Source organism: Pundamilia nyererei, unplaced genomic scaffold (assembly GCF_000239375.1).
Source record: "Pundamilia nyererei isolate P.nyererei 1_Seehausen unplaced genomic scaffold, PunNye1.0 scaffold00045, whole genome shotgun sequence".
Taxonomy (NCBI): Eukaryota; Metazoa; Chordata; class Actinopteri; order Cichliformes; family Cichlidae; genus Pundamilia; species Pundamilia nyererei.
The window spans coordinates 1,939,583-1,958,585 of NW_005187446.1; the positions used below are offsets into that span (position 1 = coordinate 1,939,583).

A 19,003-nucleotide genomic window follows, 5' to 3' on the forward strand; every position below is an offset into this window, starting at 1 on the left:
GCAACCTTCACAGAAGCTGCCATGAGCATACAGTTTCTATAAATTACTTGATGTCGCATCTTTTAAAATGATTTTAAGGGAATAAATAACATCCATGTGGTAAACTTTGCAATAATTTTCTCACACGATGAACAGTAAGATACAATATTATATATCACTATATAATAAATATAACGTTTTCCAGCCAAGAGAAGCTGAAAGAAAAAAGTTGAGGACTCATTAGTGAGTATCTTTAGGGATGGAAAGGGTGAAAAACTCCAAATTTCACACATTTGCTGTGTGGAGTTTTGAAAATAAACACAAACGATAGATTACCTACCCTCAGTATCGCACAGTAGATAACTAACGACTGAATAAGGACTTTCATTCAACCCCACAGTACTGATGAATATCAGAAAAACGTGTAGTAACCTCTCCTTCACGTTCTCCTCCTGTCCCCTCCTTCTTTGTCTCCTGTGGTCTGTGTCCCTTACTCTATTTTTAGCTGGCTGGTGGAGGATTCATATATTTTTAGCAACGATATCAATAGTCTACAGCACACTCTGACCTCAGGGCACGAGCGAGAACGAGAGTGAGAGATTAAGGGGGGCGAGAATAAGAGACTGAGGCGCGATAGGAGCGACGAAGGATAGAGATAGAAGCAGAGGAGGCAGTGGCGAAGGAGGGGAATGATATCGTGTCAGAGTGACGGTGAATGATGGACTGCACATACAACTCCAACCACTGAGCGCTGGTGGTTCAGTTACACCAAGGCTGATGCTGTCAGTGCTGGAGAAAAGATTGTGATGGAAGTTAAAAATCAGCTTTAGATGTAAAAGAAACAGGCTGATGAGGAAAAGTGTCATTACGTGCTTTATTTTCTGTTTGACACTCTTCAGGTCTGCACTGCAGATTAGAAACATATCCCAGACTATTAAGAAGGTTTATCTGTCATTACAAACATATCTACCTCAGGTATATTCAGATTAAAGTCACTTTAACGTAAGCAAGTATGAACAATGGCTTTTTAAAAATAAAGAAATAAATCAACACAAAGATCAAGAAGGTTTTTTTTCATTAAAATATGCTTTTATATGATATAGTCCACTCAAAATTATACTCCTACATGTCCACTGCCTGAACACCATTAGCATAGAAAATACTGTATAAGTGTAAATCAGATCATAATACTGATGTAGAGGCCAGGAGAAGACAAGCTACACATATCAACAGCCAGCAACAGGAGTATTTCAAAGAGATACAAGCAACACAATAAATTTGGACAGGTGATTATTGAAGAATGATGTACAACGATGCAGTAAAGCATTTACAGTGCAGAACTGACAGAAAAGACAAACAGAGGGGAACAGAGATGAAGGCCAGATAGAGAAGGGAGGGAAGTAGACAGGGAGATGGGAAGTTGATGAGATTTTAATGTGAAGGTCAACTTGTTATAACTCAGATCTCCACAGGGATATTAGTCCCATCATGGTGATGCTGGAGGGGCCGGGGGGGGGGCTGCTTCAGAGGAGGAGGGCACGGAGGGAGATGCCTGAGAGGTGTTTTTGCTGGTTCAACAGCTACAGTAGCCCACTGAACAGAGGGGTCAGCATCTTCTCCGTGCGTGAGTGTGTTCACATGCCAGGGATTGCACTTTTGAGCGTGAGTATGTGTGAAAGTGCGGGGAGGAGGGGGGGTGGAGGGAGCGTGACAGGGAGGCAGGCTCGTGGTGAAGACAAAGCGAGAGGCCGTGCGTGTTTGTTTGTCAGCAGCTTCACACGCCATCACAGAAAGAGACACTTCACTGGTGCTGTTTCATCATTTTTTCCCATCACCTTTATTTTCTTTTTCCAGCACATAAAAACAAAACCTATCAGATACACGATCTATCAATGATCTATTGCACTATTGATCATCATCTATTGCAATTATCGTACTGAGGGATTGTGTGCACTGACATCTGACTTCGGCTCAATCGGATCTAAAATAACAGGCAAACAGATGTAAAGCAAAACTGTACATGAAAAAAAGAATCAAAGAAATAAAGCATATTTATGTGTAAAATGACCAGCTGGTTCATTAGATAAGAGCACGGGGATGAGATTTTTGCACAGCAAGTTTGCAGCCACCTGCTCTGCTCAGATAGGGCTTAATGACAGCACTGCTGTTATTTTTCCATGTATTGAACAGTCCCAGTGAGCCTCACTTTTAATTACTCCTAATCAATACTGTGAGCACATCATTACACAGCAAAAAGCTTTACGGCATACACCATTAAAATCATAAGTATATGTACCTGTGCAAGCTAACAAGCCTCTCGTCTGGGAAAGACATTAAAAAGAGGCTTTTATTGATAAAACTGTAATGTTTACTTGGAGTAATAGGATATTTGTAGTTGCAATGCAGATAGGCCATATTCCATAGCGTGCTCAAGAATTAAAAATAATAATAATAATGCAGATAAACTGTGAATGTCAAATGAGGACTCCCTTCCAGTGACATTACACACCACACAGTGTGAGCCTGGGTGGGTGGAGCAGAGCTGTGGTCCACCTTAACTGTCACATTGTGATAACTGCATTGTTTAAACATCTCAGTGGGTCATCTGAAGTCATTAAACCTTGGGGTCGAGCCAGGTCAGAGGAGTCTGACTAAGCGCTTCCACAGGACGCCTCTCTTATAAAATAAATAAATATCTAAAAATGGCTCCCCGCTCAATTTGCTTCATAGTCAACATGTCATTTATCCAAAATAGAGAGCACAAAAAAACCCAGAGTGAGATACTGTAGGTAGTCAGAAAGAAACATTTAAGTGCTGTTGATGCTGAGTACTTGCAATGGACAATACAAAGTGCTAAGGTGGAATTGGCATCAAAATGGTGAGATGTCCTGCTTTTACATACTGTGTGGTCATTGTAGCTGCATGAATGAAACCCTGACTGGTGAAATATAACTGGTAAATTACACGTGTGCACAACATATGACTACTTTACTTAAAGGAAAGGAAAGTAAAGTATCTGCCTTGGATAGTCTAGTGCTATAAAAACTATCTGCATGCATAGAGATTATCTTTCTCACGTTCATACTACAGTACCTTTAGATCAAGTTAAGTCTTATAAAAAAATGTCTAAGATGGCAGTCCATAGTTCTGACTATGTTTGCAGTGTTGATACACATTCTGTGATGAGTGAGTTAATAGACATGCATCAAAGAGAGTGCCCGAAAATCGAGGTGTCTTGGCATTTTCATGTAAACGTCTGAATTTGGTTATGAGAGGTGTAATACTCGCTGCTAGCTCTCACGTTCAAATTCTCTGCTATAAAACTACAATCGGAAGGATAACAGGATCATCTGGCTAGACTTGGAACGGCGGCTGGAGCAGATCTGGGAGCCGTTTTCAAACAGCGGTGAGCGGTGACGGAGCAAAGTCTGGGTTGATGAAGGAGAAGCCTTCGAAGTCTTCCTGGTTCATGGCTGCGAGTATATCCGGGTCCGAGGGGGTGAGCGCCGTTTGAGCAGCTGTGAAGAACTTGTCAAAGTTCTCACCTTTTTTCCCACCCTGGCGATGAAGAAGAAGAGAAGGTATGTACACACAAGACTGAGATTAGGGCACATCTTCATGCATGCATGATATTGCATCCACAATAAACTTTACAAAATCCCTCCCCCCGGAACAAAAATAGTTTATTAAAAATGTTAAACTATAAAAAGAATCCACCCCCACGTTTTTTCCTCACTGAGACCTCCTTTTATCTCACTACAGAAGCACACAGGAAGAAAGCTGATCACATATCCTCCCCAGATGCCTAACAGCATATGACAGCCATTCTGCCGAATGATATGAATCTCATTAGGCTAATGGGCCTGGCCTCTAACCCCTGAGCATACTCGGCTCACTCAAGGCACACCTCACAAACGGCCAGTGCGCCGGCACTTTGGCAAGTGGCAGGCTAATGATGACATACATTTGCATATGGGAGGAGTAGGCAAGACCCCAAGGTCAGAAGGTCTTGTCTGTTATGGCTGAACTGTCTGTTCCTGAGCTCTTAAAGCCTATCTAAGAACCCAAAGAGGTGATAAATGAGGAAATAGAGGGGATGTGAAGGGGAGAGAGGAAGAGACAGAGAGAGGAAGAGGGAATGAAAAGGCCAAGGCAAATGTGGAGGAAACATGCAGGGAAACGAGGGACAATGTGGGAGTCAGAGAAAAAGGAGACAGATGGAAGAAAGTGACAGCTCCAATTCCCTATAAGTGTCCTCAGAGAGGCAGAGAAGAGAAGAAAGAGAGGAGGAGGAGGAAGAAAGAAGGAACATGTGGTTCATCTGTTTAACTGAACTGACAGTTCTGGGTTTGAAAGGTGGCGGGATTTCCAGTCTCTCCAGACGGTCCCAGTCAATCCAGCGGAAGAACGGATGCTCTCTGATCTCCCTCTCTGCATCTTCTCCTTCACCCAGGCGCTTGGCCGGGTGCTTTGTCAGGAGCTGAGTCAAGAGAGGAGGAAATGAGGGGAGAAATGTGAGAAAAAGCGACTAGGCTGGGATAATAATGTGATACAATAAATGACTTCTGTTTATGATCTGCCTCGGTTAGAGCAGTCGGTGTGCATGATAAGCTTTGCTTTATTTTGGAATCATGTACTGTAATCCAATTCCTTTGTTGTCTTGCCAACGAATGGATTTTTATTGCACTATCACTTTGAAAAACCTTGACATTTTTTGGGAATTATGCTTGTTTGCTTCTTGCAGAGAGATGAAGATCATTAAGATTCTGCTATCTGTACACCAATTATGAAGCTACAGCCAGCAGCCACTTAGCTATGCATAAACAACCGGGAAAAAAACAAAACAGTTCTTACTCACTATTTGTGAGTAATAAAACTCAACTGTCCAAAACATGGATAAAAACACTGTAGTGTAAAAATAAAAAGTTTTGCGCTGAAGAGTAAAGTTGGTTGCCTCCAGCCTGATATCTAACAGGCAGTTGTAAAAGTGGTGTCGGTCCAGCTCTTTGTAAAGAAGCAAATTAACATAGTTCCAAAAACTATTCCTTTAGGCGACCGAATACAATCTTGCACGAGTAAAGAGTTATTTCATTTCCTGATTTACAGTACATGAACTTTTATCTTAATTGCCCGTGTGTTAAAAGTTAATATGAGAAACGAGGATTGAACTCACTCCCTTGCAGATAGCTACAGCCTCCCGAGAGAGACTTTTTGGGTATGAGACACTCTGCTCCATGATGGACTGAAACAGCTCCTCCTCGTCAATGCCATCAAATGGCGGCTTAAAGGAAAAGAGAGTGAGGGAGAGAGCGGAAGAGTTTAAGCACAGACCTGTGGGCAAATTGATAACGAATATAATGAAATTAAAGTTCTTTGAAAGTCTTTTGAAGTGATTACAAAGGACGAGTACTGGGGGCTTAAAGTGTCTGTGCACGCTATTGTTAGGATTAAGCTGAGTGTTACCTGTCCTGCCAGCATTTCATACAGCAGCACTCCATAAGACCACCAGTCCACTGCTTTATTATAGGGCTGATAGGCCACAATCTGGGGGAGGGAAAAAGGATGGAGAATGTATGAGAAGATATAAATGGGGAAGAATGGCAGTGCAGCGATAGGAAGAGAGAGGCAGCTGGCTGCTTGGATGATATGCAGCTACAAGAAACAGCAGGGGTGAAAAACAGAGAGAAGCGAAAGGATAAAGTGCGGCGTAAGGGAGGGTTCATGTGTGAATGAGCTCAGAAATAATCAACACACGGATTTGGATTTGCACTTGTGTTCACAAGCTTGTGTGTTTGTTTGTTTGTTTGTTTCCCCGATACGTGCGCGCGTGTGTGTGGATGCCAGGAGGGGGAGGTGGTGGTGTGCTGTGCAGAGGGGCACGAGGGAACAATCCCCAGCCTCTGGGGAAATATATTGCAACTCTTCCAAAATGGCAGACACAGGAGAATCAATGGGTGTTTACATAACAGAGTCAATACCCAGGGGTTCCACAGCAAGGTTTACAATATCAAAGACGCACACAACAGTCGCTTCCCCACTTTCTCTCCCCCCCCCGTATCACTCAGCTACGAGTCCACCGACCGAGATGCGCCTTCACGCCTTCTCTGAAGTAAATTGTTTAAGATCACTTCACACGGTAAGGCGCACATATGCATTTCCAACAATTTGTAAGGTAAACATTATACAGGCAGACAGTTATGGTTTGCATATCAAAAGAACGTCAAGCAAAACCACCTTCGCTTTTTCATTATTTCACTGCGGCTGATATTTGCACTGACATTAGTGACATCCCTTTTAGTCTTTTGGTGCTTCATCTCATTATGTTCGCACAATTTCAGCTCCGTCTTCAACCACAGACAGTGGCGCACATGAAAACTGAAACAGGATTTCTTTGTTACAAATTTATACTGACCGATGAAACGGATTTTTCTACTTTAAAAAAAAAATACAGATAATAGCCGAGCTTTTTGCCACCCTTTTCCTATCATTCAGAAAAATAAACTGCTGACTTGAAGTAATGTGATTACATGTAAATTCTCAATGTAATACTATTGCATAGGTACAATGTGGAACATTAACTTCAATGGAATCTGGTCAAAAGAAATGTATTTTATTGGTATACACTCATTTTATACCAAGGATATTTTCCTTAATTATTCATTACTTAACAAGCTTTCATCTTTCATGTTTATGAGGGCAAAGAATCATTTTTTAAGTGCTCCACCGCAGCTCAACACAAACACTTCTTTGTTTGCTTCCTTCAGCTCATTAACCATAACTTTAAATAAAAACCTACTTAATTTTACAGACTGCTGAAATCCCATAATAACATGAAATAAACCTCACTACATTTTCTGGAAATATACTAAAAAGTAAAGTTGGCAAAATGTATAACTGCCGGGTATGAGCAAGGGCAAGCTACCCATTGTAGTGGTTTGTTTAACTATTTTGAAATAAAGACTTTACATGCAAGTTAAACCTGGCAGCGGCTGTGAGAAAGCGGCGCTATGCTCGTAAAACAATGTCTCTGAAGGACAGTAGTGACTTCTATGCAACACTCTCATAGTACAATCACACACCACTGCTTACTGAATCATGTGAAGTTAATTATTCACAAACTGCTGACAAGGTCAGAGAGGACAGAAGAGACGAGGGGGAGCTGCAGCGAAGCAACTCGGCGTCTCGCGGCAATGCAGAACAGGTCAAGCAAACTAAGAGGGGTGAAATGAGGGAAAATGAGGGAAAATAAGGAACAAATGAGGGAAATATCAGGAGTGACTGTGGACAATAGCGTGAGGGCAGCGGTCACGGTACCTCAGGGGCGATGTAGTCAGGAGTGCCGCAGAAGGTACGTGTGGTGTCGCCCTCGAACATGCCCTCCCTGCACATCCCAAAGTCTGCTATCTTTATGTGGCCCTCGCTGTCGAGCAGCACATTATCCAGCTTTAGATCCCTGAGAGGGGAGAAACGCCACACAGGTATGAATCACTTTGATAGATACCATCTTTATAACAGTCATTAGCTACAAGAGACATGATAAATCTGTGTCGTGTCTGTGCCGAACGCAGACTGAAGTGAACACGGGCAAACCAGGCCACGTTATGAAGCAGCCCACTTCTTTACCTGTAGATGATGCCTTTGCTGTGGAGGAAGAAGAGGCCGACCGCTATCTCTGCCGCATAAAACCTGGAGGGAGAGAGGAGGAGGAGAAGGAGGGACAGAGAATCAGCTAATTCAAAAGAGGATGATGACAAGAGGTTAGGAGAGAGGGAATGGCACTGGAGAGGGTGATGAAAGGGAGAAGCAACCAAAGAGATGAAAGGCAGGAAAATGAAGAAAGAGAGATGGAAATGAGCAACAGGGCAAAAATTTGTTTTAGATGATTGATCAAAGATTATTGATTAGAAGAACAGCCAGGGGGAGGGAGAATGTAGATGATACGATAAGATTAGTGGGAGGAGAAAGTCGGGGAAGAGAAAAGGGCTGGCACTTGAGTTGATGACTTTTTATGAGTCACCAGGTATAATGAACAAAGCTAAGAGACGAGTGTGTATGTAAGAGAGCACAGAACAAAAAGGCAGGAAATGAGACTTTGTGTAGATAAGGACGGTGATTAAAGGAGCTTTTTGACTACATACGCTGCGTGAGGCTCTTTGAACTTCCCAACTATCTGAATGTGAAACATCAGGTCTCCTCCGTTGACATATTCCATCACGTAATACAGTCGGTCCTGCAGAAGCAAAAACACACACACACATGCGCAAGCTCCTCATGAATAAGCACCTCTTGTCCAAATTAAAAAGCAATCTGTTAAAATACCTCCTTCAGGACCGAGGACCTTGTTAAAGAAAGCAAGCTAATTATTTCATTTATTAATCGGAATTCGCCCAACCTGGACCGAAACAACTCCTGGGAGGACGATGCAGCCAAAGTGTCAGGCAGCTTTATGGCCAATTTAATGAAATTTAGACAGATCATTTGGGAACCCAGATACCCACACACCTCAGTCTGGAAGGCGCAGTAGAGGGACGTGAGGAAGTGAGGACGAGAAAGGAGCGCCAGAACCCTCCTCTCTACTAGAGCGCTCTCCGTGTCCTCGTCCTGGAAGAGAACGTCTTTCTTCAGCACTTTTATGGCAAACAGACGCTCGCTGCCTCGCTCCTCTGCCAGCAGCACCTGTGCAGGAGCGGGAAGAGAAGAGAAAGTTTCTGAAGAAACAAGGAGACAAGCGTGAATCCCAAAAGTCTGCAAAGCAGCTACCGTATGTCTTCAAAACCCATAAATAAACAAAATGTTTACAGAAAACACAGGACTGGCTTTCGGGTTGAAATGTTAGAGAGTCGAGAAAACACAATTTCCCCAAAATTCCAAAGTCACCTTTGAACATTTCTGAACAGATAACACAACAGCAGCAAACCAGGAGCAGCTTTAAAAAAATGACTATAACTTTGGCATAAAGTCCTCTCAGACTTAAAAAAAAAAATCCCCAATGCAACTCTTCTCGCTCCAAAGACAGCCATGCATGTGACGTGCTGTACTGCAGTCAGGTCTGAGTGTTTTTTAGGTTATTGTGTTAGCAGTGATGAGGTGCACTGGTCGCAGGAGAAAACTAGTTCCACTGTTTAAATAAACCAGCGCCCGTGTAAAATGAATAAAAGGCATATATAGTGCAAAAGGAAAAGAAAAAGTTATAACTTCAGAATGGATAACAGCAAGTTTGGTAATGTACATGTATGATGAAATAACTCAATGTAAAGTTTAATTAAAGTTGAAACAGGCCTGAGGGTTTCGAGACATTAATGTCTCAAGTGGACAGGGAAAGCCCTAAAAGCTTGCTCTCGTGTTTTAATCAGACATTAAAAACACATTTTCTCACTCCTATTAAACTGGCTGCTCGTGGGTAGCTCTGAGTGCTAATGATGTTATAATTTTCCACAATGAGTGCCACGTGATCCAGGTTTCACTGAGATAAATATGGTCAATAAATATGGAAAATGCTGACAACAACACTGTTAGAAATGATCAGCCCTCAGTGCTGAGCTGTAATAGAGGCGAGTGGAAATTAAGGATCTCATTTTACTTTCAAATGGAGGTGAATAGCACTGAAAATTACACCGTTTTTAAAAATGTATATATAAAACAGTGCGACTACACTAAGATCACTCCCTCTGTGTGTGTGTGTGTGCAGGGCTATTGATGAACTGCCAGTCAGCAGGAGAAATCCTACCATCTGTGATCGTGTCTCCTGCTCTGCGTCGTGGTTTTAAACCAACTCACATAAAAATAGGACTCATCACCCTGCAGAATATTACAAATCTTAATAGCATGTACTTTTTCTATTTGCCGCTCTTGTTATCCCATTTCCTTTTTGGTCATTTTGTCACTTTCTGCAGCACAGTAATCCTTCTCTCTTCCCTCTATCTCTGTCTGTCTCCTTCTCACTTTCCCTCACTCAGCAGCCCCGGGGTCTGTCTCTCCTTTCTTGGGTCCTTTTTTTTTTTTTCCTCTCTCCTCACATCTTACGTAAGTCGAGTCTATTTCTCCTGTCCTCTGTAGACTCTCCTCTGACAGTTATGAAACAGCACAGGGGGATTTCAGAAGAGGAAGAAGGACTCAAAACTCCTCTCTCTTCATTATGTCTCATCTACTGGGGAATTAAAGAGAAAATGGAGAGCAAAGGCTCCCTTGAAATGAACACCTCCAGGATGACTGCCTGTGTAGCATGTGGGAAGCTCACGACTGCTGACAACACAAAAGCAGCAAAGGGTTAAATGAATCATTTGGCAGCAGAAGTAAAGACAGTGAGTATGTTCGTAAGAAAGGGTAATTTATTATTTTTTTCAAAGAAATTCTGGTTTCCTGTGCCTGGGAGCTGCTGCATGAAATGCCACTTGAAGGTCAAGTCCATCGATAGAAGAAAGGATTTAAACCCAGGAATAATCTTTGTTGTTTCCAGCATGAATGGTCTCTTTGATATCATTCACAGTTGCTGGATAAGAGGTGATGATTGTGTGTACAAAAGAAAAGATGGCATTTCGTTTACCTTGCCAAAGCTGCCTTTTCCAAGAACCATGAGGAAGTTGAAATCGTGGATGCCCATTTTAACTTTGCCAGGGCCCGGAGTGTGGACAGGGGGACAGGAGGGAATGAGGGTCGGGGACAGGGCCACGGGAAATGGTTCAGACAGCGGGGAAGGCATCGCTTGAGGCAAAGAAGGTGTAGTAGCATCTGGCTGAGGCTCCTGGAGAAATAAAATGGGATGTTCGAGAGATAAACGACACACACCCACACAGATCCATAAAACAGGAACCCAAGACAAACCTCAAACTCCCTCCTACCCCCCAGCTTTGGACTGCAGTCAGGCAGCACAATTCTGCACCCTGGTGGATGCAGAGTGCAACAGAGAAGAAAGGGCACTCAGTATAATTTATTATCTAATTATTTAGCAATAACACCGGCATTAATCTTCCAAGTTTTTTTTTTCTTCCTTAGATAGAACTGTAGGAAACGGGATAGTTCAGCAGGACAGACGCTGACCCAGTATGAGCTGTGGCAGCTGCTGTTTGTTAGATGTAGGTAATTATAAGCTGATAAAAGCTATGCCAAGGTCTAAGGATGAATGGTCAAAGGCATGGCACAAAATAAAGGGTTGCTCCACTTCCTGGTGAATACAGGTATAAATATCCCGTCACTTGCTTTTTGTTCACCTTGAGCCCATCTGATGGCTTTATGTCCATATAAAGCAGCCTGCTGCCTACCTGCAGGTCCGGGTCTGGCACAGGAATGTTGTAGTACTCTCCCTCATCTTGGGCCAGCAGTTTGAACCAACCACTGATTGGACGCCTGAAGATCTCACTCACGCCAAACGACAGCGCTCCCATGAAATCGTTCCTAGACGTCCGGTCCCAGTCCCATATCTCCACAGACAGACGCCTGTCCCACTGGTGACCACGCACGGAGCTGAGGAGTCAAACACACACTTGTGACAATTTGATACATGATGAAACACAAAGCATAGAACGAAATCATCCCTTTTCAGTGTGACCTTTGCTGAAATGTCTTATTTCCCCTGGATATCAAACACGCACCTATAAGAAAGTAAAGGTTAACGTCGCTGAGTAATCCGATTTTACATATAGCAACGTTTGTGGCAGAACCCTGTAAATTTTCCACCCTAAAGTTTGCAAGGACTCACAAGGTGAAGCTCTCATTCCAGACGGGATTGAGTGTTGAGCGGATGGTCTTAGTCTTCTGTTTGCTGTGGCTCTTTGGGTCTGGAATCAATTTCAGTTTAACATACGGGTCTGACAAGCCATTTGGGTCCATGGGCATCAAGTTACGAGCCTCCCGCACTGAAACAGCAGTGAAACAATAAAAGGAAAGAAGAGAAACCTTACATTTCCTGCAGAAGCCTGCTTTTTGTTTAAATTGGTTGAATCCAGCGGGTCCTCCCACCTGTGACAAAGACGTCCTCCTTTTCTCCTCTGATGGTCAGATGGATTCTCCCTCTCTTCTCTGTGTGATCCTGGCCACACAGACTGGGGACGCTGGTCTCGCATCGCCGATGGACGTTCATGTCACAGCCTCACCACACAAAGACGCACAAAAGACAAAGTGTGAACACAGACATGCACTGGATACGTGTGGAATAATTAGTTGTAATCAGTCTAAATCCACTAGCTTTATTAAGCATAATAATTAAAAAGATGAGATGAGGAATAGTGGTTGTGGGCTTCACTAGCTTTCAAAAAACAAGAACATTTATGTGAGCAAGTTCTGAAATTATTGGTTGGTATGTGCCAGACAATCTTCACGGGGTATAGAAGCCTCCTGGACTCTCCACTAGTTTCCAAACTCTTCATCTAATTCTCAGCAAGAAAGTGAACAAGCACTTTTTCTTTTCTTTTTTTAGTGACTAACTATTCCTTTATCTTAGCCAAAAAAAAAAAAGAAAAGAAAAAAAGATTAATGATAATAATAACTGGAAGTCTTCTCCAGATGTGAGTTTCAGCAATGTGCATATGTGGAGTGATATTCATCTGAGCATAATAGCTAATAAAGGCTCGAAGCACGTAGATTTATGTATCTCATAGAGTGGAGTGAAACTCACTGGTACATTTCATGCCCTGGTGTATGAGGCCATACAGCAACGAGCCACAGTGGTCACAAAATGTAGGGCTGGAGTACGTGTGGATCTTAAATGTGTGTCGACTCTTCAGGTCCTGAAATAAAACAGAAAAACAATCTGCGCTGAGAACTCGTTCTCTCTCACACACACATACATACGATGATTGTGGAACACACACACAGACACACACGTGCAGAGCGTGATTAGCAGAGAGAAGATGAGTGGGGCATTCGTGGACAAGCCAATTAGATCTCTCCACTCGGAGAGGACACACAGTGTCTGCGTGTGTGTGAGCGTGTATATACTGTGCACAGAGGGATGAATCATTTTTATCTCTCTTCAGCTCATCAGACCACCCCACCGCCACGCTTCATACACCACCTTCTCCCAAACTGTTTTCCCTCCCTTGTCGCACTGAGTCGCTATTTAAAAACTGTCACCCTGTTTCTTCTCTTTCCCTCTGTGTGTTCTTTCACTGTCTCATCCATTTTCGATCTCTCTCACACACACACACACACACACACACACACACACACACACACACACACACTTTCTCATTGACCTCAATTCTCAGGCAGTTTATTTAGCTGGTAGAAAAAAAATGTGAGTGAAAGACAAATCTCCCTGAAATCCTCAAAATGCCACACAGAAGAAGACTGAGCAGTCTGTGGCTCTCGCTCTCTTTCTCCCCCCTCTAATTCTCACTCTTATCAGTCCATCCTGCCCTCCACCTGTGTCTCCCCCACACCCTATCTCCCACTCCCAGCATTTCAGATGCCTTCTAGGACTGCACGACATGAGTGCAGACGTCATGGATGGAAACAGGCTGCATGATGAGAAAGATGCACGGACTGATGGCTGACTCACGCACACATGCTACTGTCATCAAAGGATGTTGAAAAATGATGATGACGATGCAAATCTTCACAAAAACCGAAAATAAGAAGGGAAAAGATATGTCTGCTCACATCTGGTCTGGGGGCGGTCACAGAGCCGGGGCACGTGAAGGTCACAAACTCGTGACATCTTTTGTGGACCACAAAACTGCAAACTAGAGAAAGCAAACATTTCAGAATGAATCTGCTTTGCAGGACAAAAAATACATCAGAGAAGATTAACGCTGCAAGGAAAGGCAATAATGCTAGGTTTATCTCTACCTTGACATTGGAATCCCTGTTTCCCAATGCCCCTGTGTGAAAAAGACACATGGATTAAGATACAAAAACAATTTTCTGCAGTCCTCCTTAAGGTGAAATATTTAGCTTTGGAGAATGAGATATTGCTGTTGCGTTACTCTGCACTGTATAAAGACAGGAATGCAGACTCTAGTGGAGAACAAATTGTCTCATAAAAAGACAAAAAACACCAACAACTTGATACACTAAGTCATTATGTGTGAAGTTTGAGTGCTTTTCTTTTCAAAGCCTCACCGCTGACCAGGTCAAACACTTACACCAATACAATGCTTCTGCAATGTTGGCTAGCTTCCATAGTCTCCTTAAAGCTTTAATTGAATAATTAAGTCATTGATTGACTAAACAGTCCACTCAGCAGCTTGCCTGTTGTGGATCGAGTTTTGATTAGAAGACTTAGAAAGGCAGGCAAACGAGAGACCTCGACAGCTCCTCTACAGTCATACCGGAGAGCCTCAGGGGTTCATAGGAAACTGACCATAATCACTGATCTACAATCAGTTCACCATCTGGCTGAGTAATAATTAAAGAAAGGGTTGCTGAGGGTAATCTGATCCTTGATAGGCACTCAACAGAAGTCCGTGTCTGCAGCACCAAATGCATCCGACCAGTTCTGCTTTTTGACCAGCAGAGAGCATTAGAGAACCAGATATGGTGAGGATTCACAGAGCTGCTTTCTGGCCAGATATCACAGAGAATTTAATGTAGGGGATAACTGCATTTTGAATTAATGATGTGAAAAAAATCTACCAAACACATGCAATTGAATAAAATGCTTCTATAAAAACATCAGACTAACCCCTCTTGGAGCATTTTTTTGAGAAAGCTCTTCATCAAAAAACACACTTTGACATGTGACAATAGAACAAACACATAATAAACAAATGAATTTTGCTGCTGCAGATAGAGAATCTATGACACTCTCTCTGATGGTAATTAGCACCGTCCCCTCACAGCGAGCAGGTCCTGGATTCGAATCCATCAGCCGGCTGGGGCCTTTATGGGTGGAGTTTGCATGTTCTCCCCGTGCTCGCATGGGTTCCCTTCGGGTACTCTGGCACAGTCCAAAGACATGCTTGTTAGGTGTTAACTGGTAATTCTAAATTGGCCATAGGTGTGACTGTGAGCGTGAATTGTTGTCTGCCTCTCTGTGTGAGCCCGGCAATAGATTGGCGAGCTGTCCAGGGTGTACCCCCCCAACTCCCGCCCTATGACAGCTTGGATAGGCTCCAGCCCAACTGCAATCCCTTATTGGATAACTAGATGGATGGATGCTGCAGTTGGTGGCACAGCGGTGCAGTGGTTAGCACTGTTATCTCACAGCAAGAAGTGCCCGAGATTGAACCCGATGACTGGCTGGGGCCTTTCTGTGAGGATGCATGTGCCTGTGTGGATTCTTTCCAAGTTTGCTGGCTTCCTCCCACAGCCCAAAGACATGCATGTTAGGTTAACCGGTGATTCTAATTTGGCTCCAGATGCTAATGTGAGCATGAAATTGTGTGTCCTGTTGTTAGCTCTGTGACACACTGGAGACTTGTCTCTACCTTGACAATACGGATGCTTTAATTTCAGACCATTCTGATGTGGCTCACTATTATGGCTAATTGAGACACTTGATGGTGATGTTATGACCAGCAAATCTGATCTCCATCTATGCCAAATCACAATTCAGCCTTCTTCAGCCTCCTAACATCCACCAGGTGCTCTGGTTAGGATAAGGATTAGGTTAGGATCCAGTCTATTTATAGATAGGGTTTTTTTGTCCCACTTGGCACACACAAGTGGAAAAGCTTGTAAAGGAAATAAAAAACAAAACAAAAAATAAACACAGGACCAAAATGACACTATATATGCAATGTTTCTTTAAATAATCCACTTGTTTAGTATATGGATAATACCATCTGACCCTAACAGTAAGCAGGTGACCAGCAGCTTGGTAGATGTTAAAAGGTTTAAGTATCATAACAAATATTTTAAAAACTATGATCCTTGTTAGTATGCTAAGACTGGACTGTGACACGAAGCAATTTTCCTTTTTTAATGTTTTCAGACAGTTTAGCTTAGTTATTACCCAAAGGAGCCAAAACAGGTACAACCCACTCCTCTTTAAGACCTTGACTTAATAAACAAGATATTTACATTTACAAATTAGAACAATCTTGCCTTAGTCTTTAATTAATCTAACAATCTCCCCGGGGCCTCTAACACCGTGATTGAAAGCGTCTGCTCTGACATCTTGTGCAAAATAAGAGAGTTTTCAACCTCATCTAAGAGCTGCTACCACTGCCAAGACAGCAGCCAGTTGGAGAAATGTCCTGAAAGATACCCAGAGGCTGCTGGCACGTACAGCGCCCTGCATCCAACATACACTCCCACCATATGTTCAAACACACAGCCCCTTACACTCACAACGATAAACACAGACTACTGCGCCTTCAGTGGTCACGCTCACAGGGTGTCGTCTGATCATAAAGAAGTCAAATCTGATTCTAAATTCATGTATACGCGCATAAATGTTATAAATGATGATAAGCACTGGTATGTTATTTTACTCTTAGATTACCTTTAAAAAAAAAAACCTAATATTTTAAGTTATTAAAGTCACCTGTAAATACTTATATGTACTTCTAGATACTTAAAACCTTAAATACTTACACCAAATCCCAGTTTGGGATTTAGGTGTTTCTGAGATTAATGTCAGAGTTTCTGTAACATTAATCTCAAATCTCCAAATGCAGTCCAGCACCATCTGGAGCAATTACAGCAGATAGTAAACATGGTAAAACTCTATCAGTGCCAAACCGACTGCATTTTAGAATTTTTACTGCTTTTTACTGTATTTTACTGCTTTTTACTGTATTTTACTGCTTGGTTTAGTTTACTCATTAAAAAGCATACTACTAAGTCTGTGAAAACAATCCTATGATGTGTTTTGCCTCTCAGGAGGAGACTGCAGAAGTCTGAAACATTAACCCTTTTGAAGTCTCAGTCTGAATTTCAGACTGAATGTTTTCTACTCCTGCATTATTATTGTGGATATCTCAGATTCTTCAGTCCATCCCTTATGAGTCCTTCAGATTTATGAAACTAAAGAGTACCCCTTTAAAAAAAGAAAGTTAATTATTACTAAAAAATTAAATTACTTCACGGTTGGTGCCTGTCTGTTTTAATGCAGTCAGGCTAAAGTTCATATTCTAATTAAGTTCTTGTTTGTGTGTGTTTTTTCAGTATATATATCAATGCATCGGCGTGTGTGAGTTCCTAAAGTAACGCCTGGATTATGTAGGCGGCAATGTGGAGGTGAGGTTATGTGATCAGAGCAGGTCAGTGTGGGCAGTCTCTCCAGCAGGCAGCTGGAAAGGGTGAAAGAAAGAGAAAAGAAAAAAAAAGCAGTGAAAGTCAGCACTACGTGGAGTGGTGGGATGCCTGAGGAGGTGGTGTTTGAACAGTTGGGGTGGTTTCTGTGTAGCTGTGTGTGAGTCTGTGTGTACGTGTGTTACCATATGAAGTCGGTGCAATGACTGCAGAAGGTGGGCTGTTTGAAGAAGCGTGCTGTAAACTGGTGGTCTTTCACTTCGACAATCCTTTTGTGTTTGAGCGCTCCCTTCCTCTGAAACACGGGCACCCTGGGTGGAGGGGAGAGAGGCGAGGGCAGAGGGGAGGCACCGGGGGAGGTTGCAGATGTAGGGGAGGCCAGTGTCAGTGGGGAGAGCGAGGGGGACGGGGAGACTGGGGTAGACATGATGCCTGGAGGATGCGGTAAAAAGATGAAAAGGTAAGGGGGATTGGATGATGAGTGTTAGTAACGAAGGCTTTGCTTTGAGCAGAAGACCTTGAATAGAACAGAGGAGAGGGCGGAGAGGAGGAAGCAAGGACAAGGAGGAGGAGCGGGAGGAGGACGATGGATGAAAAGTGTAATGGGTCAGAAGTTGTATTAATGGCACATGGGATGTAGGGTAGGGAGCGGTGAAAAAGTGACGCGATGAGGAGAAAGATCGAGAAGGGATGAATGGGCCGGAAGTGCAGCGCGAAAGAGGGAGCACAGGGAAAGTGGCAGGTAGAGATTGAAAGAGAAAGAAGAGATATAATGAAGGAGACAGGGAGGTTAATTCACATGCTGAGACAGGAGTCTCTTAAGAGACGCTAAACCATTAGTGCAACTCGCTGCGTCCCACATACTGCCTGCCCATGCTACCCATACATATCCATGTCCCTCGCAGCTATGACTACCCCCCTTCCCTTCCTACCCCCTGGTCGTTATGTCAACTGTACTTCTGTTGCCATGTCAACAACACCCCCACCAGCTGCTCCAATATTAGAGTCTGGTTTCTCCTCATCTTCCTGCCTGCCTTTTTTAGCAATTAGTCCCATTTCTGAAGAAAAGTTTGGACCAGAATAATATGTACATGTCTATAGGGAATGAGATGCGCTGGAAAAAGTGCAAAACGGCAATATTAGCTGGAGAGATTGTGGTGCAAGAGTTGCACGCTACTAAATGATAAATGAAACACCAACAGAGATTTAATGAATAAATAAATAAGCCCACAGCGAAAACCCATACCATAAAAGAAATGTGATGAAATGTTTGTGTCTCAGCAAAGAAGCAGGAGCAAATCAATCAAAGGCGTGAAAGTGGACAGTAAGAAAAATGGCACAGGGCTCAGTAATGAGTAGAATAATGACAAGAAGAAATAAATGTTGTACAGACTCACAAGGAAAAGATAATAAAGACTTAATACCTGAATTTGGGACAATTTTGGAGGAAAGTTTTGAGCTGAAGATGTCTTTCTCCTCGTGTTCTCCTCCTCCTCTCTGTCTGGCTCACTTCAAATGAAAGGCTAAGGTGTCACACCTGTAGCTGGTCACCTCAGGAAAAAGAGAACAGGGGGAAGAAAAAGCAGTGGCTAGCAGGGGAAAAACAGCCCCAAAAAAAGAAAAAAATGAAAAGAAAAATGTAAAAATGAAAAATGGGTAAGCAACAAGCGTTTTGAGAGACTCAAGCTTTCTAGGAACCAAATATAGAGAAGTGAAGTGATATATATCCGTTAACCCAGAGGCAGGGTGAGGAGGAGGACGAGATAGAGAGGTGGTATTCTCTTTCCAAGATTGATTCGGTTTTTACTAGGAGGAGGACGAGAGAAAGAGAAAAGGAGAGAGAGCGAGAGAGAGAGTGGAAGTAAAAACAGAAATATGGAGAGAGAGA

General features: G+C 42.9%; 1 protein-coding gene across 2 annotated transcripts; it reads right to left on the bottom strand.

Moving 5' to 3' along the window:
• Nucleotides 1–1,030: 1,030 nt before the first annotated feature.
• On the bottom strand, nucleotides 1,031–18,963 carry prkcg (protein kinase C, gamma). 2 transcript variants are annotated; one of them, XM_005731988.1, is made up of 17 exons: nucleotides 18,540–18,963; nucleotides 17,301–17,632; nucleotides 13,765–13,796; nucleotides 13,576–13,658; nucleotides 12,590–12,701; nucleotides 11,935–12,063; nucleotides 11,675–11,831; nucleotides 11,238–11,439; nucleotides 10,523–10,720; nucleotides 8,482–8,655; nucleotides 8,118–8,209; nucleotides 7,603–7,665; nucleotides 7,294–7,432; nucleotides 5,443–5,523; nucleotides 5,153–5,260; nucleotides 4,319–4,459; nucleotides 1,031–3,537 (listed from the first exon to the last, which is right to left on the bottom strand). In XM_005731988.1, exons 2-17 carry the CDS (start codon nucleotides 17,540–17,542, stop codon nucleotides 3,376–3,378), a joined length of 2,115 nt encoding a protein of 704 aa, XP_005732045.1. In that variant the 5' UTR covers nucleotides 17,543–17,632; nucleotides 18,540–18,963; the 3' UTR covers nucleotides 1,031–3,375. The 2 variants fall into 2 exon arrangements, with proteins under 2 accessions (XP_005732045.1, XP_005732046.1); XM_005731989.1 differs by having other exon boundaries at nucleotides 17,301–17,547; nucleotides 18,540–18,561.
• Between the last annotated feature and the right edge of the window lie 40 nt (nucleotides 18,964–19,003).

Bases quoted from the DNA above. Each gene is read 5' to 3' on its own strand.
- prkcg (XM_005731988.1), bottom strand. From the start codon at position 17,542: ATGTCTACCCCAGTCTCCCCGTCCCCCTCGCTCTCCCCACTGACACTG. The intron at 12,064-12,589 runs GTGAGTTTCACT...TTGTGTGGTGAG, and splicing joins CCAGGGCATGAAATGTACCA to GCTGTGACATGAACGTCCAT. The intron at 11,440-11,674 runs GTGAGTCCTTGC...TTGACTCCTCAG, and splicing joins TGGAATGAGAGCTTCACCTT to CTCCGTGCGTGGTCACCAGT.